Source organism: Ciona robusta, chromosome 8, assembly GCF_009617815.1.
Source record: "Ciona robusta chromosome 8, ASM961781v2".
NCBI lineage: Eukaryota > Metazoa > Chordata > Ascidiacea > Phlebobranchia > Cionidae > Ciona > Ciona robusta.
The window spans coordinates 5,192,633-5,220,306 of NC_143242.1; the positions used below are offsets into that span (position 1 = coordinate 5,192,633).

The window sequence follows — 27,674 nt, forward strand, 5'->3', positions numbered from 1 at the left end:
AACACTCACACGCGCGTGTGCTTGGTCGCCGACTCATCATTGTGAAATGCGTTCTAGTAAAGTTTAATGTGGCCCTGATAGATACCCTTTACTCTTGTCAGATATGCAATGGGAATTATGAGTGTGCGGTTTTCAAAATTTACATAAAAAGGTAATTTACAACGCTATAACACAAATATGGTTCAAATATACGTACCGAACAATTTTCACGACACAAGAAGCCAACACAGGTATCGCTCAAAGGGTTATGTCTAGATGAATAAGCCGGATGTATGCAGATATACAAACCACAGTACTACTTAAATTCTGCTGACAGCTAAAGGAGAAGGCGAAAAAGGTTGCGTTCAATACAACGTGGTCGCAATTGTTACGTAACATAAAACATAAAAACAACTTTCACGCCTTTTACTGGTTCGGGGATTTTAGCCCAAATCACTTATAATGGTATAGTAGGGTGGGGGGAAGATGGGACTCCTTTCACATATAATAACCAAATATCCTGATCGTGTTTTAAACAATTAACAACGATCTATGGGAGCCGTGAGAATAAAGTTTTATAAAAAAAATCGTTGAATGTTTGTTTACTACCAAATTGAAGGGGGAATAGATTGAAAAGGTGTCCCATCTTCCCCCATCCTACTATATATACTATAGAAATAAATCGTTAGCATTATATACGTTACAAATGTGAATAGAGTCAAGCTTTTCAAAGAGTTGAGAATGACACACGTTCCTGTGTAGCAATATATGTAGTAAAAGGTTAAAATCTCTCAAGAAAGCATGTTTAAACATAAACATCGGGGAATTCTTCAACAAATATTCAACATCATACTAAATTAACGGAAAACACTGTTTGGGATTAAAATAAATGCAGTATCTTATTTGACTCGGTTATTTGACAGTTATTTAGCAAACCTCGTGTTTTTCTATTTTAAGATATATTGTTCATGTATATTTTGGGTCTTAGATAAAACAGATTAAGTCAGTAAATACGCAATGCATGATTAATTTAAGTGATTAAACACTTCGCAGTACTGAATTATATGAATCACCGTGGAAGGTAAGAAACTACGCATGAAAAAGAAGGCTACAACTTGTTGTTACGATCATGATTTTTGCCTCGAGCTAAAATCGACGTGTTTGAATACGCCAGGTTGATTACGAGTTCGCAAGCGCTGATATCTCCCGCCAGATGAAATCGTTGCTAGTGAGAATACGTTTTAACCGTCATGAAGGTCGGCTCATTGTGTGTTATTTTTTTCTATGTTGGTTGGACACTGTGTTTTGATTACGCTCAGGCAACAGGTAAGCTTATTCTTAAGGAAAGGAATTACGAAAATCGTAAAGTTGCAGCGGAACAAAATTAACGTATTTTTAATTTTAGTTTGACAACTAGATTTTTACGCTATCCCTTTATTATTTGTTTGTCTTGTGCAATAGGAGAACAAATATTATAGAAAGCAGTTGTACAAACTCAAACTCATGGTGTAATTTTTGGTTCTAGGCACATGCGGTTTACTATCGCCACCCAGTAATGGCGCAATAGCGAGTTGCACAAGAGGAAATAGGTCTGGTTCCCGATGTCGAGTTCGATGTCTTACCGGGTTTACACCTATGCAGGTATCGAGGGTGTGCAATTGTCTCGGTGGATTATGTAGATGGAATGGAAGAAACCCAACTTGTGAACGTAAGTAGATAAATGTATCTCAGCTGTTTTAAAGTCGGTATAACATTATTGCAGTGTTAACGGTGTATAATGAACATTTTTAAAGTGTTAAAGATTATAAGATTTTTGAAGTGTTAAAGTGTAGGCTATATGTTTTATATAGTTGATAAAAAGAATTATAAACCATTTTTACAGAACACTTTAAAACTGTTTGTCTCTTTTTTATTGTAAAAAAATATTGTGTAAGTGTTGTCAGAAAACAAGTGAAAACAGGCTGACGTGGTTAATAAGGGTGTTTAAAACCACATTTTTGCCATAATACCTCGTACACACGCGGTCATTACCACCTCGTATGACACGAATTTTTTATATTCTGATTCATTTCATGAAACTTTAATTATTTGGAATCAAACGGCGTCAATGACGTGTTTAAGGATTATAATTGATTAATTAATACTTTAAATGTTAATTCAATTTAGTGCGTAAGCATAAATGATTTCGACTTAATGACGTTATTAATCTCTGTCTTATAATTATATCTGTATTGTATATAATGTGGTGTTCGGTAACGATCCGAATCCATTTGAATCGTCTGTGTATAAGATTCAAAATATATAGATTTAACTTCACGGCGATTGCTCATACCCAGTGGTCACTATAATGGATTGTCTAAATTGTCAGACACACACACAAAAAACAATCACCCACAAAGTTACATATAGGGGGCAACTCGTAAGCTAGCACGAAGTGTATAAAACAGTATATACCCGTGTTATAACGACTTGCGTTTACCCTTGCACGCCAGGATAAAGCAATATACATTCATTCACAAAAATCGGCATCTATTTAAAACAGCGTTGAAACTGGATTTTCATATACAAAATTAAACAAATGGTATTTAGCTCAAGGCCATTGATAAACCACGAGTTTCGTTTGCAGCACTCGAGTGCCGTAAGCCAGACATAGATGATGGACGAATCACCATAGTTGAAGAATGGGCGACAGGTTTCGCCAGTTTGGTTGAATTTCCTTACATACCTTCCAATGTATCTGAAGGATGGGCTATTCTCATTGCCTTTGATCGCCCGCTTGGTAACGTAAGTAAACAAGTGTTTAAGTGTAAGACTGCTTGTAAGTTGCACTCCATGTCCATTGGCTACTATTATACACGTAGCCACGATAATTATACGAGTATTTGAAATGAACACCTCAGCACTATATATAGTAGGTTACGGGCAGACGGGACACCTTTACCACATAATATCCGAATATCCTGATCGTGTTTAAACAATTAACAACGATCTGTATGAGAGTTGTGAGCATAAGGTTTTGTAATTCTTTGAATGTTCTTTGTTTACTACCAAATAGGACAAGAAAATAAAATGAAAGGTGTCCCATTTCCCCCACCCTACTATACGTGTATATCTTTCACATATATGATAACATTGTATTATGCACAGAATGCTTTCTTGTCAAGCTGGTCATCCCAACCTACAAGTGTGTCCCCAAGCCACAATGCATTCACACTCAATAATCTCCCTTATAACAGCAACCTTGGATCTTTAAATTCCCACTACCGTACATTGGTTGTAATACAAGGTGTAGAAGGTGAAAAACCACAACGAGGTAATACGACATTCAATGTTAAACTTATATTCCTTTATACGTGCGTGCAACATATATAATTACACAGGTTACGTTGGACTATTCAACGGACGGTTGACAGACGCGACCTGCCACACTCCATCGAGACTTTCTGACTTAGAAACCTTGCCAGCTTACACAACAACTACACCTGCCCCTACAACAACTGTGGCAACTACAACAACAGAAACGCCAGCACGTCTTACCACACAGCCAGCAGCTACCACCCCAGATGTAACAACAACCAGCACTGCTGAAACTACTGCGGCTGTTACAACTACGACAGAAGTGCCAACAACAACACCAGCAACCACAACAACGCCTACAAGAACTACTACAACAACAACTACAGCAACAACAACGACAACAACAACAAGAGCTACAACGACTGCTGCACCATCTAATTCAGTTCAGTTTCAAGGAAAATCATGCAGAAGTAAGTAAAGAAAAATTCAAAATAAACAAGTTTTTATTGATCCGTTTTATATACACGTGTACAACTTTGTATTGGGCTACTCATAAAATTTGTAATTGTAGTACAAAGGATCGGAGCTTATAGAACAGAGGCGACTGGTTGGGTGGACAACGGAACTTCATTCTTTAGTGGGAAACTCAAATACAATGTTCCTGCTGCTGTATCGGACTGGTTGCTCGTTATCGTGTTCCAACAACGAGTGAAACATATGCAGGTGATTTGTAAGGCCTATATGTGTTAGCTTTAGCTATGTATACCGTATAGTTTTAATTTGTAATTTTTTTGTGTAATTTATGTGTATCTTAGGTTTGGAGTGCTAGAGTAGCCGGCAGCATGCGGAACGGTTACGTTTGGAAATTATCTGCTTTGTCGTGGAACGCAGTACTTTACCCTGGAGAACTGCAAATGAATTTCATTGCTGGTTTGTGGCAGCAGACGAACGATTACCCTTCAGGTAAACAAGCTTTACTTGTTGTTTAAAACAAAAAGAAACTTTACATAAGAGTCAACTCAAAAAGTTTTTGAAACAGCCATACCGAGAACAGCTATACTGTTTGAAAGGCTGAATGGTAAAAATTTTTTTTTTTTTTTGTAAAATAGGTCGAGTTTATCTTTGCTCTTCTGAGTACAACACTGGAGATGCAGTGGACTTGTTTCCGAACTCTAACCATGCAAACGACGTCGAAGAGGAAGCGGAAGAAGAGGAGGAGGAAGAGGAAGAAGAAGGGGAAGAAGAAACATCAGGCATGTATCAGTTTAGCGTTCTTACGTGGAAAACGAAACCACGGTCTATTTAAATATGACGATTGATCCCAAGCGATGTCACGGGGCCAAAATGTTCTATATGCAGCAATACAAAGTTTCCTCGGTTTTCTAGAACAGTGGCCAGCGCGTCTAGTTCTAGCCCAGACGTCCTGGGTTCGAAGCTCGACGTTGCTACCATTTTGGGGGTAACTGTCAACAGGCAATATTTTAATTCAGTAGTCTTTTATGGTTAGTCAAAATTGTCAGCCATACATTGATCCTAAAATGTGAGAAAAATTGACAAAGTAAAAGACGTTGTACGGTTAACCTTATACACAACATTCTACAGTTAGGACTCGTCTGCGGCCAGCAGCAGTTAGACCTCGTCCTAGTTCTCGACCAAGGGTAACAACACCGACTACGACAGCTTCCACCCAAGCTGCTACAACAGTCAACCCATCTAGGTGCAACCCGTCTTCGCGCAACGGTGTTGTGGTGCGGAATGCAAGGCAGACTAGACCGTCGTGGAAACGAGCAAAAGGTATTTTAAATAAATGAAAGAAATAGATAATATTGTGGGGTAAGATGGGATTCCGTTAGTACCTATCCGTTTACCAAATTTCCTGATTGTGTTCCGAACAATTAACGCTCTTGTAAATATTTTTTGTTTACAATCAAATAGACCAGACGAATGGCAACACTTATCTTTTTATTCCACCAAAACTATACGTATAAAAGGTTTATAATTGATATTCTCATAAGCTCCTATATAAGGTATTTATAAACCATTTTTTGGGGGGACAGACAACACAACATACGACTACAACGAGGTGCTACATAAATCCAATCTCTTCTACAACGCACAAAGATCAGGGGCGTTATCTCCTAGATACAACAGAATATTGTGGAGGGGAGATTCGTGCCTAAAGGACGGCTGTTCTATAGGAGTGGATCTTAGCAAAGGATGGTTTGACGGTATGTTGTATAAAAAAGAACCTTATGCATTTTAGATTTAGTAATAGTAAAGTTGTAGTTTTATGGTAGGATGGGGGGAGATGAGACACCTTTTAATTTTATTATGTCGTACCCTATGGTAGAAACAAAAAAAAAAAACATTCATAAAAATATAAAATCGTATATCCTCACGACACCCCGCACTGACTGTTGTAAATAGTTTAAAACACGACCAGGGTATTTGGATATTATGTGCTAAAGGTGAGGTGTGAAATAATACCTAATACCTTACAGCTGGCGATTACATAAAGTTTATGTTCCCTATGGCTTCGACCGTCACTCTGCTGTCGTGGGGTGGAATTAATTACCGACAAGCTTACTTCGATTCCGGGACATTATCGAGGTTTATCGGTTCCATTCGGTGGGCAACGTCGTATCTCATCGCAGCTCATATTGCCCCGCAGGAACTTGTTGTGCAGGTACGTTGTTGCGCTAAGTAACCACATGTATTTATGTTTATATGAGGTCAACACTCCCGATTTAGAATATTGGAATTACCGTTGTTTGGCAACTTTTGCACATAGGCCAATTCGTTGCATGTATGAGACACCGTCATGCTTAAATGCATTAAAGTTTTGTGGGTATCCAAATAGTAGTTAATGTGCTCTAAGAATTAATGTTGCTGAACAACTTTTTCACGCAGGCCAAATACTTTGCATGACGATGCGTGTGAGCTAACGTTGTGCTGCAATAATTTAAGCTTTTGTGAGTATCCTCTAAGTATATTTGACTTAACTAGGTTGGGAGTGGGAGCAGCCATCGCTTTTGGAGTCGCCCAGAAGAAATAACTGGTGCAAGACCTATCTACAAAATCACACCAACCAAACCTGGAAGTGACGTGGCAGCGGAAACAGCAGCTGCACTTGCGGCGGCCTCCATTTTTCTGCGACCCACTCACGCCGCTACGGCGAACGACGCATTAGCGCATGCGAGAACCATTTACAGTTTTGCGAAACAGCACAGGTATTTTAACAATACGTTAAAATTCTGACAGAAAATGTAACACCTTTCCTACTGCATTTCAAATGTTTAGTTTATCTTTTTTCTTATATAGTTTGTACACTTTGCCTTTTCACACGAAAATTGACTTATTTCAGAGGGTTATATCACGTTTCGGTACCCCAAGCTAAGCGGTATTACAAGTCATATTCCGATGAAGATGAAATGATATGGGGAGCCGCTTGGTTGTATAGAGCTACAGGAGAACAAAGGTATCTGAACGATGCCACAAATCAATATTTAAGAGCGAGTGGTCCATACCTGGTAGAAAGAGAATTCTCATGGGATAGGAAAATGATTGGAGTTCAGGTAAAATTTTTCAGTTGATAATGTGACCCAAGCGAAACATATACAATGCATCTATTAGTGCTGATTTCTTGAGTATTTATAGTGCTCATTTCTAGAGTATTTATATTCTCTATGGATAAGAGGAGAGCGCTCTAACCACTGCCAAAGCACCGGACACGGGTTCAAATTCGTCTTAAGAGAATCTGTTTGATTTTTTGCAGTTTCATGGAAAGTTTTAACCTTATACTTGTTTAGGTGCTGATGGCTAATCTAACAGGTGAAGCCATGTACAGGGATAGAGTAGCGGATTTTATGAACAACGTGATGAACGTAATTCCATCCACCCCTCAAGGATTAATGTGGCTGAGAAAATGGGGCCCGAATCGTTACGCCGGTGAGTGCAAACAAATTGAAGGGTATATAGAAGCATGTACATAAACGAAAGAAGCATATGCTGACACGATTTTGTATTGTATTAAATGCGGGTATATCATGGTGGATTAATGAAGTTAAAAATCGTGTGTATCGTGTATACCATATATATGATAAAACATGTGGAAAGGAACAAGCAAACCACAAGTATGTATGCTAAAACATTCTTTTTTCCCAGCTAACGCTGCAATGATGGCGATCATGGCAAGTCAGTTGCAACCACCATTACCAAACAGTGCATTATACGAACGCTGGGGTAGACGACAAATACATCTGCTTCTTGGCGATTCTGGTAGAAGCTATGTAGTTGGTTTTGGCAGAAACTATCCTCAGAGGCCTCACCATAGATCAAGGTGTGTAATGAACGATATATGGTATTGAACATGCCGATGTGGCGCTGGTTATAACTGAAGCGCATATTTTATTTTAGTTCATGTCCGAAACCACCAGCTGTTTGCAACCATGGTAGCGGGTTACACTCAAGAAGAAGAAACCCTTTTACTTTGTTCGGGGCATTGGTCGGAGGTCCTGACAAACGTGGCAACTACTTAGATAGAAGAACTAAATACGAACAGTCGGAAGTTGGACTCGATTATAACGCTGGCTTCCAATCAGCTGTTGCAGGTTTGAGTTTTTTATGTTTATTTTAATCTTTTTAATATACTTGGCAATACAACAACTCTTCACTTACACATATATTATTTTTTCAGGCTTAAAACAATTAGTGGTGGAAAGAAGACCTCCAAGACAATCGACAACTAGATCTGGTTAATTTATTGTAGTGTTTTGTAATTATGCGCAACTGTACAACTCGCAATAAAACAAATTGAGCGAAGCTGTAATACTTCGTTCTTTCTAATTTCCTAAAAAAAACAAATTTACAATTTAGGTTAACGTTTAACTTAGGTTTAAAAAATAGTAACTCATTCTGTAAGAAACTGTTAAAACAACGTACGCTGTATTCTAATTATTCAAGCTCCCCGTTCAAAGTTTATATAATATTTCTATGTAATGTTTCCATTTTCCCATGCATGTTACGTCGGTTAATGCTTTAACGCTCAGGCTGGAAGCTTTCCGAAAATCCCCTTAGTATGACGTAGTTAGATATTTCTATGAGGTCGTCGAGCGTGTCGATTTTATTGCGCAATTTTATTTAACTGTTTAGTGTTATTTAAAAGTTTGAGGTAGGCCTGGAGCATATTTGTTGTTTAGTGTTATTTTAAAGTTGGAAGTAGGCCTGGAGCATATTTGTTGTTTAGTGTTATTTTAAAGTTGGAAGTAGGCCTGGAGCATATTTGTTGTTTCGTGTTATTAAATTGTTTAGTGTTATTTTAAAGTTGGAGGTAGGCCTGGAGCATATTTGTTGTTTAGTGTTATTTAAAAGTTTGAGGTAGGCCTGGAGCATATTTGTTGTTTAGTGTTATTTTAAAGTTTGAGGTAGGCCTGGAGCATATTTGTTGTTTAGTGTTATTTTAAAGTTGGAAGTAGGCCTGGAGCATATTTGTTGTTTAGTGTTATTTTAAAGTTGGAAGTAGGCCTGGAGCATATTTGTTGTTTCGTGTTATTAAATTGTTTAGTGTTATTTTAAAGTTGGAGGTAGGCCTGGAGCATATTTGTTGTTTAGTGTTATTTTAAAGTTTGAGGTAGGCCTGGAGCATATTTGTTGTTTAGTGTTATTAAATTGTTTAGTGTTATTTTAAAGTTGGAAGTAGGCCTGGAGCATATTTGTTGTTTCGTGTTATTAAATTGTTTAGTGTTGTTTTAAAGTTTAAGGTAGGCCTTGAGCATATTTGTTGTTTATATAAGAGTTTAATGTTTTGTATACAATATTTCCAATCTAGAACACAAGTTATGTTTTGAATGCAATATTCTCATCCTAATGCTAGGTAAGTGAACTTGTCCTTGTATTGAGTAAAATCAGATGGTAAATGTAAATGGCAAATGCAATACCACAGCTCAGAAGTGGTTTCATGCAATAGGCACTGGCGTAAAGTTACGGGGTTGCAGGATTGCCTGGCAACCCTTTGATTTTCTCCAGACTAATAATGCGTAAGGAATTACGTTCGACCAAACGAAGACGGCATTATTACTGCGAACAAACTTCGTTTACGTTCGTTAAAATATATCAATACCGATGCGTCATTCACGACACAAATGGGTTCAACTGGTATTTAAACTCCTGTTTGCTAAATAATTCACGTGTGAATCGCTATTATGAAGTCAATAATCAACGTGTGAATTGCTATTATGAAGTCAATAATCAACGTGTGAATTGCTATTATGAAGTCAATAATCAACGTGTGAATTGCTATTATGTTGTAATCAATTGCCAGGTTCAAACAACCGCTATTATGATGCAATGAATCCACATGTAAATCCCTACTAATTCGTAATAAATATGCTGCTTGGCTGAGGAAAACATTGTATATAAATATAAAGCAGTGTTGGAAACGATTTAGGCAGTTTATTTCCGCGATATTTCGTTCTAGAAACCTACTATTTCCGATGGACGGGTCTTCGTTTGTAAGATAACCGACACTCGTGTGGGCTTGACGAAAGGCGCATGCGACATAGCTACTGTGACGTCACTGGCGCGGCAATCGGATTTGACCGTTTCTCATTACACGGACTCGCCGAACCCGCGTAATTTTAATTTGTCTCATCCCTAAGTATTTCTGAATACGTTTACGTTTGTATGAGCAATTAAAAAGCACATATTTAAACGGTTGCAAACCGAAAACAAAGGGTTGCAAAGACTTCCTTTTTTTCTGGTTTTTGCAACCCTAACGTTTAGTAAAACTTTACGCCTATGGCAATAGGCATGAGCAATATACAATCTGTTAAGATGATTGCTTCTAAATTTTGAATCAGGTAATGTCCTATATATTATGATGTTATTGATAAATGTTATGTGTGCTGACCGAATGCCTCAATTAGGTTGTTACGTTACAGGTATGGCCGTATGGGTGCTTTCCATACCTGTACATAACTACCGATATCGATGTGTTCAATTCAACTTATTTATTTTGTTGTATTAATGCCAATGCATACATACAGAGACTGCTGCTGCTGCCAGGGATCACAAAGAAAAATGTAGGTTAACGAAGGGTTACTAGTTATTGTACTACCCATTTTATGTGTTCAATTGGTTGTGTTGTGTGCTATAATGGGGTTTAACTCAATAAGTTTTTTTTTACTTTATAGTAAAGTGGCTTAATAAAACACAATGGGGTACTTGGGGTAAGAAAGGACAAACCTCCTAGCCCGGTAAAAAAACACAATTTATTGCAAACAACTTTTCTGGGTAAAAACAATATTTATGTGGCATATTTTTTATACTAACTTTAATTCTAAATAATAATTCTTTTTCGGTAAAACACAAATTATTAAATTAAACAAAAAATTGAAAACTTTTTATAGGGCTTGTTAAACTTTTTTTTGTGAGAAGGGCTTTCGTGATAAACTTATTATTAATGCAGTTATTTGCTACATATTTAAGTAACTTGCTGCTTGTATGTTTAAATTTTTAAGAATATTTGATATACACCTCTTTTTCTTTTTTTTTACGCCGATATTGCCTTATAAAACAGGGGTGAAAAAAGCAACTGTTTTTTTCTGTTTTTATTTTTTCTACTACAACCAATATTAAATTTGTGATAAAACTGATTTTAAAGGTATAGTATTTCAAATAAATTATTGATTTAATTATTTCTAAAGGTAATCAAGTATTAAAAACAGTTATTTACAGTTTTGCCTACATTTTCTGATGATGTAATTTATGTTTTAGGTTAAGACTGTTTAGTTGCAGGTCATTTTTAAATTATGTTGCTGAATTTAGTTTAGACTGTACTTTAGATTTAAAACATTACTTAATTCAAGTGTAGTACTTCAGTTACTTGTTGAGCTTTATATAGGTTATACAACTTAAAATATTTTTGTTTATATTTATTACATAGAAAAAAAATCGAAAGTTTATGTTTTCCGTTTTTTATTATCCCACTTGACTATATTCCAATTTAGATTTATAAAAGGATTCCAGACTTACAGTCATAGTGTACAGTTGTAAAGTAATGTATTCTGCCAGTATCAATCTGAAAACTACATTGCTCACAAGTCACAAACAAAATCTGTGGTTCTTTAGGTTTCCTAAGACAATAAAGGCTATAGTAAAGTGGGGTAATAAAAAACAATGGGCTACTTGGGGTAAGAAAGGACAACCCTCCTAGCCCGCTAAAAAACTATTTTATCGCAAACAGCTTTTGTGGGTAAAAAGGAAATTTATTGGGCTTATTTTTTATTCTAACTGTTCTTCTAGGTGGTAATTATTTTTTCGGTAAAGCACAAATTATTAAATCAAACAAAAAATTAACAAAAAAAACTTTTAATGGGGTTTGCTAAACTTTTTTTGTGAGAAGGCCTTTCGTGATAAATTTATTATGAATGCAGGTATTTGTAATAAAAAACAACTGTGTTTTTTTCTGTTTTTGTTTTTTCTGGGTAACACTAAAAGAGGGAAAAGGGAAAAGAGGGAAAAGGGAAAAGAGGGAAAAGAGGGAAATGGACACTACAAGGGGAAATAGGGAAAAGAGGGGAAAAGGGTAAACTTGCATTTCTAAAAAAGGGGAAAAGGAAAAGAGGGAAAACAGGGAAAGGCTGCTTAGTAAAAAAAAGATATTTTTTAAATTTGATTTTATTTACTTAACTTTGAAATTAGAAAAAGGGAACAGCAGAAAATTAATACTAACAAGGGAAAAGATGAAAAATAAAGAAAAGAGGGAAACAGGGAAAAGGATGGGCGAAAGGAAAACTGTCTTCCCTCTATTTCCTGTTTTCCCTCTTTACGACTGTTCCCATCTTTTCCCACTTTTCCCTCTTTTCAACTGTTTCCCTGTTTTCCTTTTCCCTTTTTCCCTCTTTTTCTTTTCCACCATTATCCCTGTTTTCCCTCTTTTCTTTACTTTTTATCTTTTCCCTTGTGTTAGTATTGATTTTCTGCTGTTCCCTTTTTCTAATTATCAAAGTTAAGTAAATAAAATATAAAAAAATCTAATTTTTTTTACTAAGCAGCCTTTCCCTGTTTTCCCTCTTTTCCTGTTCCTCTCCTTTAGGAATGCAAGTTTTCCCTTTTCCCCTCTTTTCCCTATTTCCCCTTGTAGTGTCGATTTCCCCCTTTTCCCTCTTTTCCTTTTCCCTCTTTTAGTGTTAACCGTTTTTTCTACCCCAACCAATACTAACTTTGTGATAAAAGTAATTTTAAAATGTAAAATAAATTATTTTAATTAATGATTTGATTGATTTTAAAGGTAATTAAGTATCAAAATCAGACATTTTACAGCTTTGCCCACATTTTCTGATAATGTAATTTATGTTTTAAGTTAAGGCTGTAGGTTATTAAATTTATGGTAGGTTTATTTTATTTTTTTTAGTCTAATAAATGTTATTTGTGGGTAAGCTTATGTTTAAAAGGAAGTAGTGAAGTAAAACTATAAAAGAAAAAAAAGGAAAGTTGAGGTTTCTGAGAAAATAGAGACTACATAGTGCATAGGTTGTATGACTAATATATTTGTATTATTACTCTGTACTTCCAATATTTTTTTCTCAGGGTAGGCCTGCATACCCTGCACCATATAAATCGACGCCAGTGGCTTAATGTATGCGTAAATCAAACCAAAAGTTTTAATTCACCACTTCCATTGGCCTGCGGTAGCAACAATAATCTATGTTTTGAATTCTATCTACAATAATCTACTTGCCTGGCTATCGGGCACACTTTGGTTGCAATGCAGGCGCCTAAACCACTAAGCCACGACGCCAGCAGCATACTAGATACTACTTTACTGATATTGTGAAATATGTATTAGCATAAATACAACAAAATAAATAAGTTGAATTGAACACATCGATATCGGTAGTTATGTACAGGTATGGAAAGCACCCATACGGCCATACCTGTAACGTAACAACCTAATTGAGGCATTCGGTCAGCACACATAACATTTATCAATAACATCATAATATATAGGACATTACCTGATTCAAAATTTAGAAGCAATCATCTTAACAGATTGTATATTGCTCATGCCTATTGCCATAGGCGTAAAGTTTTACTAAACGTTAGGGTTGCAAAAACCAGAAAAAAAGGAAGTCTTTGCAACCCTTTGTTTTCGGTTTGCAACCGTTTATATATATGTGCTTTTTAAACGCTCATACAAACGTAAACGTATTCAGAAATACTTAGGGATGAGACAAATTAAAATTACGCGGGTTCGGCGAGTCCGTGTAATGAGAAACGGTCAAATCCGATTGCCGCGCCAGTGACGTCACAGTTGCTATGTCGCATGCGCCTTTCGTCAAGCCCACACGGGTGTGCGGTTATCTTACAAACGAAGACCCGTCCATCGGAAATAGTAGGTTTCTAGAACGAAATATCGCGGAAATAAACTGCCTAAATCGTTTCCAACACTGCTTTATATTTATATACAATGTTTTCCTCAGCCAAGCAGCATATTTATTACGAATTAGTAGGGATTTACATGTGGATTCATTGCATCATAATAGCCGTTGTTTGAACCTGGCAATTGATTATGACATAATAACAATTCACACGTTGATTATTGACTTCATAATAGCAATTCACACGTTGATTATTGACTTCATATTAGCGATTCACACGTGAATTATTTGGCAAACAGGAGTTTAAATACCAGTTGAACGCATTTGTGTCGTGAATGACGCATCGGTATTGACATATTTTAACGAACGTAAACGAAGTTTGTTCGCAGTAATAATAGCGTCTTCGTTTGGTCGAACGTAATTCCTTACGCATTATTAGTATGGAGAAAATCAAAGGGTTGCCAGGCAATCCTGCAACCCCGTAACTTTACGCCAGTGCCTATTGCATGAAACCACTTCCGAGCTGTGGTATTGCATTTGCCATTTACATTTACCATCTGATTTTACTCAATACAAGGACAAGTTCACTTACCTACCATTAGGATGAGAATATTGCATTCAAAACATAACTTGTGTTCTAGATTGGAAATATTGCATACAAAACATTAAACTCTTATATAAACAAGAAATATGCTCAAGGCCTACCTTAAACTTTAAAATAACACTAAACAAATAAATAACACGAAAAAACAAATAGGCTCCAGGCCTACCTCCAACTTTAAAATAACACTAAACAACAAATATGCTCCAGGCATACATCCAACTTTAAAATCACATGAAACAACAAATATGCTCCAGGCCTACCTCCAACTTTAAAATAACACGAAACAACAAATATGCTCCAGGCCTACTTCCAACTTTAAAATCACACTAAACAACAAATATGCTCCAGGCATACATCCAACTTTAAAATCACATGAAACAACAAATATGCTCCAGGCCTACCTCCAACTTTAAAATAACACGAAACAACAAATATGCTCCAGGCCTACCTCCAACTTTAAAATAACACGAAACAACAAATATGCTCCAGGCCTACTTCCAACTTTAAAATCACACTAAACAACAAATATGCTCCAGGCCTACTTCCAACTTTAAAATAACACTAAACAATTTAATAACACGAAACAACAAATATGCTCCAGGCCTACTTCCAACTTTAAAATAACACTAAACAACAAATATGCTCCAGGCCTACTTCCAACTTTGAAATAACACGAAACAACAAATATGCTCCAGGCCTACCTCCAACTTTAAAATAACACTAAACAATTTAATAACACGAAACAACAAATATGCTCCAGGCCTACTTCCAACTTTAAAATAACACTAAACAACAGATATGCTCCAGGCCTACTTCCAACTTTAAAATAACACGAAACAACAAATATGCTCCAGGCCTACCTCAAACTTTAAAATAACACGAAACAACAAATATGCTCCAGGCCTACTTCCAACTTTAAAATAACACTAAACAACAAATATGCTCCAGGCCTACTTCCAACTTTAAAATAACACTAAACAACAAATATGCTCCAGGCCTACCTCAAACTTTTAAATAACACTAAACAGTTAAATAAAATTGCGCAATAACATCGACACGCTCGACGACCTCATAGAAATATCTAACTACGTCATACTAAGGGGATTTTCGGAAAGCTTCCAGCCTGAGCGTTAAAGCATTAACCTGTTACGTCATTCATGAGTGAGATTGAGCAAAGTTTAAAGTTGTTGCATATGGATATGTAAACGTACGGCAAGTGTTTCCATTAAAATAGGTAACTGTCATGTATCAGGGCCTCATCTACAATTCTATTTTGATGTAATTAGTTTATAAATGTACTTTTTTTTAGTATAAGCTAGACAAATCTATTTCTATATTGATTTTTAATAATGTTGACTCGGAGCAGTATGTCACTTTCTGCACACTGTTATAAATCGATCTTTCGCGTAAATCCAACCTTAGTGAGGTAAGTGTGCGTTATGTTATTAATTTTTATACATTTGTTGCAAAATAATAATGTAATATGTCCTGATGTTTATACTAGTTAGAAATGTAAAATAAGAAACAAAGTGTATAATATTACAGTTAACTTTTAATTTCTGTATGATATAAAGTAGATCAGTAGACGTGTAGACGAAAACATGCTTTACAAATGAACGTTACAGATGTTCTGGACCATTTACAACAGAAGCAACCTCGAAGAAAGATAACGGTAAACCTGAGAATGAGGAAACACCCGAGGTGGCGGCATCTGAACAAGAAATCAAAAAGTTAAACGAAACTATTGCTGAGTTTAAGGCAAGTTTTGTGTTTATGTATGTCATTTAATCCATTTAATTAACATATAAATAGCCTAGCAAAGACAATTCCCTTTTTCCATTAAACTATAGCTTTGCAAAACGATCAATTTACAAAAGACACAAATGCACATATAGATATTGTTAAACCACAAAGTGTTTATATAAGTTGATCCCATTCTATCCGCAAATTTTTAATGTGAATGACTGCTTCAGTTTATCATGTATGGCTGTTTTAATTTATGATTGGTATTTATTTATATTTATTGTTTACTTCTACAGGACAAGTACCAAAGATCGCTTGCTGAGACTGAAAATGTGCGTTCTCGGCTACGAAAAGAAATAGAAGATGCAAAGTTGTTTGGAATCCAGGCGTTCTGCAAGGACCTGATCACTGTAGCAGATGTAATGAAAATGGCTGTGACCAGCATCCCAGAAAATGAACTCGAAAATGAAACGAATAAAGTTTGGAAGAGTTTTTATGAGGGTGTCTGCCTCACAGATAAGGAATTACACAAAGTATTTGATCGCCATGGCTTGAAATTGCTGGAACCTGAACAGGGGGATAAATTCGATCCCTATGACCATGAAGCTCTTTTCGAGGTTCCAATTGACACTTTAGAGCCGGGTTCAGTTGCGCATGTAGAAAGGATTGGGTACAAACTTAAGGGCCGGACACTTAGACCTGCACAAGTTGGTGTTTCAAGAAAAGCAAGCTAATTTTATTTGTTTTAAAGAACAGGATGGTACAATTTTGGTTAAGGCCGCTTTTTTTTAAATGCTGTTTTTTTTTAAACCAATGTGGAATTTAAAAAATTGACTAAAAGCAGTTTTTTTTTAGTTCAAACATCTCCTTGTAAAATACCATTATATGTAATTATTATTTCCCCCTATTTCATTCTGTTTAATTTCACAATGTAATAAAATAAAAGTATCCTGTGTTTATACTGTTTATTAAGTGTAAATGTTGAGATATGCTTTACCAGTTTTACAGTGATCAAATATTTTAAGTTGGTTAGTCCTTTCAAAGGCACACAGGAGGTAAAACATACTACAGATCCAAGCTTTCGACAAGACAGTTAGGATAAAATATTACGGAAGGCAAAAAGACAACTGAATTTTAGATTGACGAGTTATCATGCAGACATATAATAATACACATGTCAAAATAGTCTAATATTTGCACCGGTAAGGTAACTTATTATTGCACACATAATAATACACACATCGTAACCACTGTTGGCGCAGAATTGTCCAAAGTGCTATAAGCCTACAAACCAAAGTTCTAAATCCTGTATGCGCGACCTGACCTGTTCAATAAGATACGTTTTCGTGAAAGAAATGCGGGCACACAAAAAATGCGTAACAAAAAGTACACAAGAACTGGAAGCACAACAGCAACAAGCGAAGTCATAACATGTGTAAAATACACTTGAACTCGGAAACAATACAAGGCATATGACAACATAAACGTTGGCTCACGCATCAAACAACTACGCTATAAAAGATTTTTGTACCAACCGTTTTTGTAGATGCTCCTCTTCGTTGAAACACAATTTGTGTTTACCTGGAGTTATTAATTATATAATATTCAATCATTTGTTTTGCCCATGTATTTAATACTAATAGCCACCTAATGCCTACAATATATATATAGCATGATGGGAAAAGATTGGACACATTTTCATTCCACTTTCTCGTATCATTTGGTAGTAAAAAAACACCGAAAGAATTGTAAAACCGTAACCCTCACGACTCGCATAGACCGCTGTTAATTGTTTAAAACACGAACAGAATATTTGGACATTAAGTGCTGAAGGTGTTTTTCACGCCACTTAATTTCCACAGTACATATTTTATAGGTTATAACCATGTAGTGTTACACAACTAACGTCTTTCGTGTTACTTAACTTATCTATACCTTTGCCACCCTATACATAATTGTAAGCGTATAATATTTAGTACACACACCATGGGCCCAAATGTGCTTCAGTCAAGACGTCAATCAAAACAGTTGACTTGCTTAATTAAGTATACACCGCAATAATAAATAAAAATAAAATAGGGGAAAAAAACAAATATAGGCCTACGTTATACACCCGGCACCATTTGTGCCGGGCATCTTATAATTAAGACACTGCACCCTAACTGACAACAACTTCTAGCTATTTCAAAACATCAGATCAAAGTATTGCAGCCGACTGACTTGTAACGTAACTAACTCGATTCAAACAACAGCAGGTAAACAGAATTCAGGTACTTGACTGAGCACAGTTATGTGTTTCAAAACATATAATGTCGTATTTACTCCAAACTTGTACAAACCAATTGCAACATACACTTTCTAACAACAGGTAAACAATTCAATCTATCTTACGCTCCGACACCACGATATACAGCGGGTCAGTCTGACTAAAACACTAGCTCAACTTTATCAACTGAAGTTATCAAAAAGTTAGCAAAATCCTTCTATACATCCTAAACCTGTAAAAACACAAAACCCTGCGAAAAAAGTGGTTTTGGTTTGCCTAAATATTTAAATATATAGGTAAAACACAAGAGTACAATAATAAAATCATATATATACGCTGGAAGAAGCAGTACAGACTGTGGACATACGCTGATTATAGGCCTATGGCTAATATACAACTTATCGTGTATGGGCCTTAAAAGGTGTATATAAGAAACATGTCATACAATTGCAAACGTTATAAATCTAACCAGACAGTTGAATTAACCTGTACAGCGGCACAAATCACTCAAAAATACATAGTGGCAACTTCGACTTAAAACAAACAAAACAACATTTTTAGTGCCAAGGACTCCATGCAACAGCGCAATGGCTTTTTGTTCGATGTGTGGCTTGTTTTCAGCGTGGTCAGCAATTAGCGCATATTCACTGGAAAGCGCTTTTAAGGTCTCGGGCGTTTGATGTGTTAAAAGCGGCTTTCTTATAAAAAAGAGAATGGAGAGAGAGAGAGAGAGAAAAAAACGAGTTAGAGGCAGAACTGTTTTGGCCATCTCTTTGAATACAACAGGGAGTATTTGATTAATTGAAACCATGCAGAGAAGGAAATCAACAACAAAACATGTGAACATTAGTAATACGCGAGCTAACAATGTTGTGAAATGCTCTGTGCTTTAAACAGTATAACCAGATCTTGAAGCTATACTGGTCGGCGAATCGCAATGCCTTATTGAATACGTAGATTGGCATAGTATTTACAGTGGATAGTAAAAAATGTGTACGTTTTCACCATAAACGTTTAATCCATAGTTACTGAAGTTATTTAATTTGTGTAAGTAAGCGTTTATGTAATATACAGATATATAGTAGAGTGGAATACATGTAACATGTTTAAAACATATTATCTAAATATCCTGATCGTGTTTTTAACAATTAACAACAGTCTGTGGCAGTTGTCAGGAAATAGACTTAAAATTATTTGAATGTTCTTTGTTTGCTTCTAAACAGGACGAGAAAATGAAATGAAAAGGTGTTCCAGCACCTTTCCTACTTAGCTATATTTAGTCATTATAACATAAGCAGGGCCATTTTTCATATACACATTACGCCCAATTACGAGTTGTTTGACTTTATAGGTTAGAGGGGTTTCAACTTTAAAACGTGCATATTGTAAATAGTTCATAGGCAGTTAAACTGTTTACACATATTGCGACTAACGGAGAGACAGAGGCCTTTTAATTATCAACTAAACAGTACTAACATATGGTCAGAGAACTAAACAAATGTTGACGTTACGTCAAGCTCGTGCAGAACTATTGTTTGCTGCTTTCGAAGTTCTGTTTATTATAACGTTCGAAGTTCTGTGTATTCTGACAGCAACTCATAATCGAACCGAATAACAAGTCAAATATTTTAGTGTTTAATAATTTTATTAATTGACAGATACGACTGTATAAAAGGTCAAATATTTTAGTGTCAGTGAATGTAACATGGAGACCAATAGCAGCAAAACCGTTTTGATAACAGGTAGGCGGAAAATCCTTTATCAGAAGCTGTACATGCATGATATTCCTTTGGTAAATTTAAATTAGCTATCCTGCGACAGGAGCATCGGGTGGACTTGGTGAAGAAATTGCTTATTCGTTCTCTAGAAAGGGTATGGTTGTCGTTATAAGTGGACAAAACCAAGAAAACTTGTTAAAAGTGTCGGAAAAATGCAAAGCGGAGGGCGCGGCAAAGGTAATGTTTATATCCCACAAACTTTTAAATAAGTAAATAAATGATGTAACTTGATTTTGCCTCGCGTGGCCGGAAAACGACAGTCGCTATAACACTGGTGTTCTGTTTCATACACCGTTGCTGCAAGCATACTGAAACTTATTTTATCGTGCATGTCTTCACCAAACACCAGGAAACAGCACACGCTACCGGTTGTTGCGTACCAAATACATTTGTTTTGCCTTGTCTTGCAGATCACCAATTACGTTGAACTAAATCACAACAGAAATTTAACAAACGAATATATCAAGAACATATTATTTCCAAACTCCGTTCAATTATTTCATTTCTCGTTATTTGACTTGTTTGAAACGTAGGTGGTGATTGTTGCGGGTAACCTGAGGATAATAAAAGATATCGAACGAATAGTGGAAACCACTGTGAAGGAATGTGGAAGATTGGATGTCCTTGTTAACAATGCAGGGACACTTGGATCTGGAGGAGGAATAGCGGAGGTTTGTATACAGCAATAGCCAGTGTTTGAAACGGCCAGGCTAAAACTGTGGCTATTCTTATGTAATGTGTAGGCCTATACATTACAAATGTATCGCTGACAAATTGGAGATCCTATCAGGGTCCACTGCATGGGTTTGAATAGTTGCTGTTTTGGGTTTTTAAGGACATATCCGCCTATGGTTGCTGTAACAGCTTCGAGACTAAACACGTTTCTTCTAAGCACGTTTCTTCTGAGCCAGAGGCAGGCGCGTTTGCCACATCACCGGATTATTTGCAAGATTATGATTTTAATTTCATTAGTATCGGCTAAGTTACCAGTGGTTTGTAAAAAATGCTTCTCATTGCTCTTTTTCAGTCCACCGTCGAAGACTTGAATGAAATATACGAAGTCAATATACGAGCACCGTTTTATCTCACCAAACTTTGCATGCCTTATCTTATTAAAACCGAAGGTACGAGTTAGTAGTTTCACACATATAACACAATATTGGGTAATTTTACTTGATATGGATTTACTTTCATTTTCGTAGGGTGTGTTGTGAACGTATCCAGCATTGCAACGGAAATCTATATACCAGAGTGTTTGCAGTACAGTATGGCGAAGTCTGCGCTGGACCATTTCACCAAGTGTGGCGCTTTGGGTAAGTATATAGTTATGTTCTGCACTGTCAAATAAAAGTAACTCTCAATGCTGCGACTCTTTGCAGAACTTGCTAAATCAGGAGTCCGCATGAACAGTATAAAGTAAGTATATACCAATATGGCATAATGGAATTTCCAATTAAAGTACAGAGCTCAGGGTAGTATAGTAGCTTGGAGTAAGATAGGCTACTGTTAACATCGCAATCCCACATTTTCTGATCGTATTTTTAACAATTAACAACGCCTTTTAAGAGTCTATGGGCTAGGATTCTGTAAATATTCTTCGCCTATCTATCCAATGGGTCAAAAAAGAGTATAAAAGCGTGTCTCATCTCACCTTACCCTACTTTTGAATACAAATAACTTTGTTTGCAAAACAGCCCAAGCTCCATGCCAACTAAGATTCTACACCGAGCACTTGGGCCAGAAAAAGCATCTGAACTATTTAAGCAATCCAAGTCTCTTCATCCTCTTGGATCAAGCTGTCTGACTCTAAAAGAAGTGTCGGATGTTGTCATCTTCCTCTGCAGTCCGGAGTCTAACAGCATCACTGGTTCTTGCCTCCGTACCGACAGAGGACGTCTGATGGTGGGATAAAGAAACGCTTTGACAGAACTGATTACATTTCATTAGGATTTCGACTTGACTTCCGTTTTATACAAGATATGCGCATGTCGAAAAATTGCGCTACGTATATAAAATAAAATATTAGTTTAAAAAATCACCTGGTACTGACATACTTATAATAGGTTGGGGTAGGATGGAACACCTTAGCACTCTATTTTCTGTTCCCATTTGTTTGTTAGTAAACTATTAAAGAACACTATTTTAACGACTTTCATGGACCGTTGAGTTACCACGTATAGGACTTTGTGGGTGACATTTTTTGGTTATGGCTGTCAACTTAACAACCCATTAAGAACCACTGAGTTGAAGCAACTACCGTTAGGTGTATATCTTGCCCGATAAAACATACGCCCACAACAGTAGCAGCGACGTCGAAAATTACCAAACACAGTCTTCTCCGATATTTCATGACGAAAACGACAACAAAACATTGTGTCGGATTACTTTTAAGTCATGTTTCATGCGGAAGCAAACTGAAATCCCGGATACCTTTCACTGATTAAGATATCTAAACAGAGACCTCACAGTCGCGAATCACAAATATCAAGTTGGGTGTATGCATGGTTATATTTTATTTGGAATACAAATGTTACAACTATATACGAATCACACCAGCAATCCGATCTGTCGCGTTTCTTTATTAAACTGTAAATACAAAAGAGTTATATCTAAACACCATTAAATATGTATGCCTCACCATAACATCTTCTTTGTAGTCTCTGAGGTCTTCCTGCATACACAACTGGTCTCCAACTGCATGCACATACATAACTTCCTGGTGTATTAATGCATCGTCTATTGGTTCCACAGATGTTTGGTCTCAAGCATTCGTTTATGTCTGTTAAATTTATAGTGGATTGGGTGAAATGCGTGTTTTATTCTGTGCTATTGTCCCATTTGTAAGTAAACAAAGAATAGTTATAAGAATTATATTCACTATTCTTATGACTCCAAACAAACTGTGCTGGTATATCTAACTAACCCCTTACCAGTAAAGTATGCCTTACCAATACATCTTGTTCCGACTTGTCTGTATCCCCTCTTGCATACACATCGGTAACTTCCTGGTGAATTAACGCATTTCTTATTGGCGCCACAGATGTTTGGTCTCAAGCATTCGTTTATGTCTGTTATTTCAAGTTTCAAATATGTTAATCTTTGCTAGTTTCACTTAGATTACGATATTTAAGTACGCTACTTATAGTAAAGAATCCTTCCTCCACGTTACCTACTAACCGCTAAACGTGCCAACCCGTATACCCACTAAACCCATGTACACCTAAATCATTTGAAATGTTCAGTGATTTTAACTTAGCTAAGTATACAAAACTATAACAATAAATACTATGTATGTTTACCAACACATCTGTATCCGATCAAGTTGTACCGCCAAGGGTGGTACCCGGTTGCTCTGCGGTACCCGGGCATACACTCACATCTGAAGCTTCCAACTGTGTTCACACATCGTTTGTTGGTGTAAGTACCACAAGTGTTTGGTTCCGAACATTCGTTTATGTCTGTAAGCAGTTAAAAAGTTGTTTAATGCAGTTTACCTACTTTTAAGGGTCATACTACCTACTTAAGAGTCATACTAACACGCGCCTGAAGAGGGGGGTTGGGACGGGTCATACTAAACACGCTCGGTGGGATCCCGAGTGTTTTTTATAAAAAGTACCCTTTTGGTAAGTGCTATGATTTTGCTTGTTTGGATGTTCCAGACCAGTGGTTCTTAAACTATTTTGTACGCTTTACTCTTTTAACAAAGATGCTTGTCAGATTTACCCCTAATATGTAACATACGGCGCTAAATTTAGAGTAAATTTATCCCAGTTTAAGAGACGCTGTTCTAGACTTTTGTGTAAAGCGGACTATTCCCTCAAAACATCTACCAAAATGTTGTAAATCTAACCCCTAACCCCTAAAGTATGCCTTACCAATACATCTTGTTCCGACTTGTCTGTATCCCCTCTTGCATACACATCGGTAACTTCCTGGTGAATTAACGCAATTCTTATTGGTGCCACAGATGTTTGTTCTCAAGCATTCGTTTATGTCTGTTATTTCAAGTTTCAAATATGTTAATCTTTGCTAGTTTCACTTAGATTACGAACATTTAAGTACGCTACTTATAGTAGAAGGTATATAAGCAGTGTTAGTGAAGAATCCTTCCTCAACGTTATCTACTAACCGCTAAAAGGAACTACTAATCCGTATACTCACTAAACCCATATACACCCTAACCCCTATATCACACTACCTAACAACCTCCAACACTTTCCCAATATGTAAACGGAGGATTCTTCACTAGTGCTATACGTCAGTTGATGTAAGCAATCGGATTAAATTATATCATTTAAAATGTTCAGTGATTTTAACTTAGCTAAGTACAACTATAACAATAAATACTATGTATGTTTACCAACACATCTGTATCCGAAAATGTTGTGCCGCCATGGGTGGTACCCGGTTGCTCTGTACCCGGGCATACACTCACATCTGAAGCTTCCAACTGTGTTCACACATTGTTTGTTGCTGTTAGCACCACAAGCGTTTGGTGTCGAACATTCGTTTATGTCTGTAAGCATTTAAACAGTTGTATTATTACCTACTTAACAAGCGACTGCCACATTTCAGTTGAAAATAGGGGATTTCACAATTACAATCTTTAAAAAGACCGTGTTCAAACCCCCAAAAAACTAAATGAATTAATATTTACTCGTTAATAGGGGAATCAAATTAGATCAAGTGGTTTATATGGAAGCCAAACCTGATTGCTCAAATCCAGTGGTTCCTAATGGGTTGTTAAAAATGTCAGCCACACAGAGAAAAAAAAAACAATCGATAAAGTTACATACGTGGTAACTTGCATACAGGCACGAGATGGATGAAACAGAACACTTATAACGACTGTCGCAATAACGACTGTCGTTATCCTGTACACGCGAGGATAAAGTAAGTTGTATTTATTCGTTTATTTAAATTGTCAGCCGAACAGAAAATGTAATCACCCACAAAGTTAGATACGTGGTAACTTGGTCGTATATACAGACACGAGGTGTGTAAAACGGAACATACATGTTATAGGGACTATCGATTTTCCGTGCAAGCGAGGATAAAGCAAGTTACAACTTACAATTATTGATAATATGAAAATTTGAATCTTGATATCTCACCTGTGCATTCAGTTCGTGGGTTCCCGGTGTAACCAGTATTACAAGTACAGACAGGTGCATAGCGTGCGTCGCGACATGTTGCATTAGCTGCACATGTGCTAGAGTTGCATGGGTTAATGTCTACAAAAAAAAAAACGCAAATAAAAAATAAAAATAATTCTCTCATAGTTTTTAACAAAAAAAAATTTTTTAGGCACATTTATAATTTGCGATGCAATAATAAGATGAAAAAATATTTTTTCTATTTAAAATATTCTTTTATTTTTACTCTTTTACAAGTCCAGATTTAACTTGATATTTGTATAATTTCATGTATAGCTAAGCATAAAGATATGAAATACTTAACAGATACTTATGTAAGAATTGCGGTAATTATTATGGAGCCTACGGCAATATTGGACGGACGCTATTTTTAGTAACGCTATACTGTGTGTAACTGTTTTATATTAATTAAACTGTGAAACAAAAAAAGTAATTTAAGTTCCAGTTTATGCGGTGGCCCTTGTCAAAGACCTAGAATTTAGGCCAGATTTGGCCCATTTTCCCCTTCTTAAATTAATTAAAGTCAAGCAGAAAGATATTATTAATTTCTTGGTCAGCGATCGCACAAAAAAAGGAATCATAAAAAATAAGGAACTATTATGCGTCACATTTTGTAGAATAAATATGCACTATTAAGCGCTTAGCCTATACAGCATAAAATCAAATTTTAATAATCGCCTGATCGATCATTCTTTGCATTACAAAAAAAAACAAAAAACTATGAAACCTAAATCAACTTACTAATACACTCATAGTGAGGCCAAACTCGGACAACGCAATTTTCGTAGGGACGGCAAGGGTTCGAGTGACATGGCGAGAAACTTGCTGAAAAAATCCAAGTTTTTAATAAACTTGAGTGCCATTTCACCTTGATAAAAAAAACCTGAACAGGACGTTGAAACACTGGGTAGCCAAAATATTAGCCGGAAGAGCTAAAACACAAGTACCTGGTATCAACTGTATATATGCAAAATTAATAAACTTCTAGTTCTCTTACGATCCAAACCCTCTTATTATTTACATGTACTTACGAACTTGCACAAATGCCTCAACGGCAACCAGGAAAACGGCAAGTCCGGCGAGCAAAAGTAATGTCTTCATGATGACCTCTGTAAAACTACAGAAGATACTATACCTACAAGTGCATAGCCCGATCTTAAATAGCAGGCGTCGCTAAATGCTTTCTTCGTATACTTCGTGCTTTCGTATGTTTTCTCCGTATTTGTTCAACATTATTGGCCATGATTTTTTTTGTTACGTTTTCGTAGCACTATAGGATTAAATCTATAGTATACTGAATTATATTTGAACAAGAGACTAACGATTCCACTTAGGCGAAATATTTTGTATTTCGAAGATTATCCCAGTGGCTGCAGCTTTTTGCAGGGTGTAAGTTTTACAACTGTTATTTTAATAGGCTATTCACTTATACGGCAACAAAAAGCGAGTGTAAACATTCGAAAACTGTCCTGACATGTAGATGCTCCTGATAAATTAATCGGAGGGACTTGTTCTCGTGTCACAAAATGTCTATATTCAGGAATCATTTAATGATCTTAAGTGAAAAACAACAATTCGTCGCATAAAATGCAATTTTCAAAGCTCAGCAGTCATTGCTGCTGATAGCAAGGAATTTTCCATCCCCAGGCACTCTCGATATTTTTGTACCAGTTGGATCGCAGCGTTTGTGGTTGGAATTTTGTTGTGGCTGAAGTGTTGTTGCAATCCGGGATTTATGCTCTGGGCATATAGGTTTTGACTTGCGTAGGTTTGTTTTTTGACCAATGTCACGTCAGGAAACGGCGATTGTGTTCGCCATTACGGATTTCACAGAGCGTGAATCATCCATATAAATGCATAGCCGGCGTGTGTTTATTTGGTGCTTGTAAGCGAAACAGAGCTAGAAAACACTTATATCAGTTGTTTTAACCTTTAAAAATTATAAACTATTATAAAATCTGAGAATTTATGCGGAGTAAATTAGTATTTTGAGTGATTTTCAGCGTTTAGTGTGATTTAACAGGTTACTTTACGTTGGCGATTAATACTAGCAGCAATCAGCTTAGTTTACAAAATATATATATGCTCATATCTACGAATCTATAGAACCATTATCTACTACATTTAGACTATTAGGCGATACATTTTTTTGCTAGATGGGTTGTTTTTTAAACTTTAAAAGGAACATGTGCTACATGGGATTTGGCCTGTAAAAACCCTAATTCTGGTGACGCAAATAACGCTACTCTACTTACATTTTGCGAATCTTATACTTGAAATCTTGATGTGACAGAATTTACATGCCATCTTTGCCACCGAAGTAAAAATGATATGAATATTGTTACTAAAGTTGAAATCTGCTAAATAAAAAGTCTGGTTTTAGACTTTTAGCCAAAGTAAGTGAAGACCACGAAACGGATTGACTGAATAAATGTGACTATATCCCGCGCATCTGGAAAATAACAGTGGTTA

At 36.3% G+C, this 27,674-nt stretch overlaps 4 protein-coding genes across 7 annotated transcripts; 3 read left to right on the forward strand and 1 right to left on the reverse strand.

Moving 5' to 3' along the window:
- The first annotated feature begins 1,146 nt into the window (after nucleotides 1-1,146).
- Nucleotides 1,147-8,104, forward strand: LOC149732630 (uncharacterized). Its single transcript, XM_089883117.1, has 17 exons — nucleotides 1,147-1,305; nucleotides 1,505-1,687; nucleotides 2,606-2,763; nucleotides 3,127-3,292; nucleotides 3,360-3,746; nucleotides 3,848-3,999; nucleotides 4,092-4,239; nucleotides 4,386-4,576; nucleotides 4,857-5,070; nucleotides 5,334-5,504; nucleotides 5,778-5,962; nucleotides 6,283-6,506; nucleotides 6,641-6,851; nucleotides 7,086-7,224; nucleotides 7,441-7,615; nucleotides 7,693-7,886; nucleotides 7,973-8,104. Exons 1-17 carry the CDS (start codon nucleotides 1,230-1,232, stop codon nucleotides 8,032-8,034), a joined length of 3,036 nt encoding a protein of 1,011 aa, XP_089739243.1. The 5' UTR covers nucleotides 1,147-1,229; the 3' UTR covers nucleotides 8,035-8,104.
- Nucleotides 8,105-15,462: 7,358 nt separating this feature from the next.
- On the forward strand, nucleotides 15,463-16,961 carry LOC149732631 (grpE protein homolog 1, mitochondrial-like). Its single transcript, XM_089882499.1, has 3 exons — nucleotides 15,463-15,685; nucleotides 15,885-16,017; nucleotides 16,299-16,961. The coding sequence occupies exons 1-3, from the start codon at nucleotides 15,609-15,611 to the stop codon at nucleotides 16,734-16,736; spliced, it is 648 nt and encodes a 215-aa protein (XP_089738625.1). The 5' UTR covers nucleotides 15,463-15,608; the 3' UTR covers nucleotides 16,737-16,961.
- Nucleotides 16,962-19,140: 2,179 nt separating this feature from the next.
- Nucleotides 19,141-22,148, forward strand: LOC149732632 (uncharacterized). 2 transcript variants are annotated; one of them, XM_089882496.1, is made up of 8 exons: nucleotides 19,144-19,315; nucleotides 19,927-20,010; nucleotides 20,090-20,223; nucleotides 20,580-20,717; nucleotides 21,074-21,170; nucleotides 21,249-21,359; nucleotides 21,426-21,462; nucleotides 21,741-22,137. In XM_089882496.1, exons 2-8 carry the CDS (start codon nucleotides 19,974-19,976, stop codon nucleotides 21,955-21,957), a joined length of 771 nt encoding a protein of 256 aa, XP_089738622.1. In that variant the 5' UTR covers nucleotides 19,144-19,315; nucleotides 19,927-19,973; the 3' UTR covers nucleotides 21,958-22,137. The 2 variants fall into 2 exon arrangements, with proteins under 2 accessions (XP_089738623.1, XP_089738622.1); XM_089882497.1 differs by lacking the exon at nucleotides 21,426-21,462 and having other exon boundaries at nucleotides 19,141-19,315; nucleotides 21,741-22,148.
- A 391-nt stretch (nucleotides 22,149-22,539) lies between these two features.
- Nucleotides 22,540-27,583, reverse strand: LOC149732633 (uncharacterized). Of its 3 annotated transcripts, none has more exons than XM_089882490.1 (9): nucleotides 27,458-27,583; nucleotides 25,944-26,027; nucleotides 25,161-25,280; nucleotides 24,407-24,562; nucleotides 23,922-24,041; nucleotides 23,346-23,504; nucleotides 22,995-23,114; nucleotides 22,685-22,825; nucleotides 22,540-22,632 (listed from the first exon to the last, which is right to left on the reverse strand). In XM_089882490.1, exons 1-9 carry the CDS (start codon nucleotides 27,507-27,509, stop codon nucleotides 22,628-22,630), a joined length of 957 nt encoding a protein of 318 aa, XP_089738616.1. In that variant the 5' UTR covers nucleotides 27,510-27,583; the 3' UTR covers nucleotides 22,540-22,627. The 3 variants fall into 3 exon arrangements, with proteins under 3 accessions (XP_089738616.1, XP_089738615.1, XP_089738617.1); XM_089882489.1 differs by lacking the exon at nucleotides 27,458-27,583 and adding an exon at nucleotides 26,234-26,452; XM_089882491.1 differs by lacking the exons at nucleotides 23,346-23,504; nucleotides 27,458-27,583 and adding an exon at nucleotides 26,234-27,030.
- Between the last annotated feature and the right edge of the window lie 91 nt (nucleotides 27,584-27,674).

Excerpts from the sequence above, each read along its gene's own strand:
- LOC149732630 (XM_089883117.1), top strand. The coding sequence starts at position 1,230 with ATGAAGGTCGGCTCATTGTGTGTTATTTTTTTCTATGTTGGTTGGACA. Across the intron at positions 3,747-3,847 it reads TCAAGGAAAATCATGCAGAA|TACAAAGGATCGGAGCTTAT; the intron begins GTAAGTAAAGAA and ends TTGTAATTGTAG. Across the intron at positions 6,852-7,085 it reads GGAAAATGATTGGAGTTCAG|GTGCTGATGGCTAATCTAAC; the intron begins GTAAAATTTTTC and ends ATACTTGTTTAG.
- LOC149732631 (XM_089882499.1), top strand. The coding sequence starts at position 15,609 with ATGTTGACTCGGAGCAGTATGTCACTTTCTGCACACTGTTATAAATCG. Across the intron at positions 15,686-15,884 it reads GTAAATCCAACCTTAGTGAG|ATGTTCTGGACCATTTACAA; the intron begins GTAAGTGTGCGT and ends TGAACGTTACAG. Across the intron at positions 16,018-16,298 it reads AAACTATTGCTGAGTTTAAG|GACAAGTACCAAAGATCGCT; the intron begins GCAAGTTTTGTG and ends TTACTTCTACAG.
- LOC149732632 (XM_089882496.1), top strand. The coding sequence starts at position 19,974 with ATGGAGACCAATAGCAGCAAAACCGTTTTGATAACAG. Across the intron at positions 20,718-21,073 it reads CTGGAGGAGGAATAGCGGAG|TCCACCGTCGAAGACTTGAA; the intron begins GTTTGTATACAG and ends GCTCTTTTTCAG. Across the intron at positions 21,171-21,248 it reads TTATCTTATTAAAACCGAAG|GGTGTGTTGTGAACGTATCC; the intron begins GTACGAGTTAGT and ends TCATTTTCGTAG.
- LOC149732633 (XM_089882489.1), bottom strand. The coding sequence starts at position 26,303 with ATGAAGACATTACTTTTGCTCGCCGGACTTGCCGTTTTCCTGGTTGCC. Across the intron at positions 23,115-23,345 it reads GATCGGATACAGATGTGTTG|ACATAAACGAATGCTTGAGA; the intron begins GTAAACATACAT and ends TTGAAATAACAG. Across the intron at positions 22,826-22,994 it reads AGTCGGAACAAGATGTATTG|ACATAAACGAATGCTTGAGA; the intron begins GTAAGGCATACT and ends TAAATTTAACAG.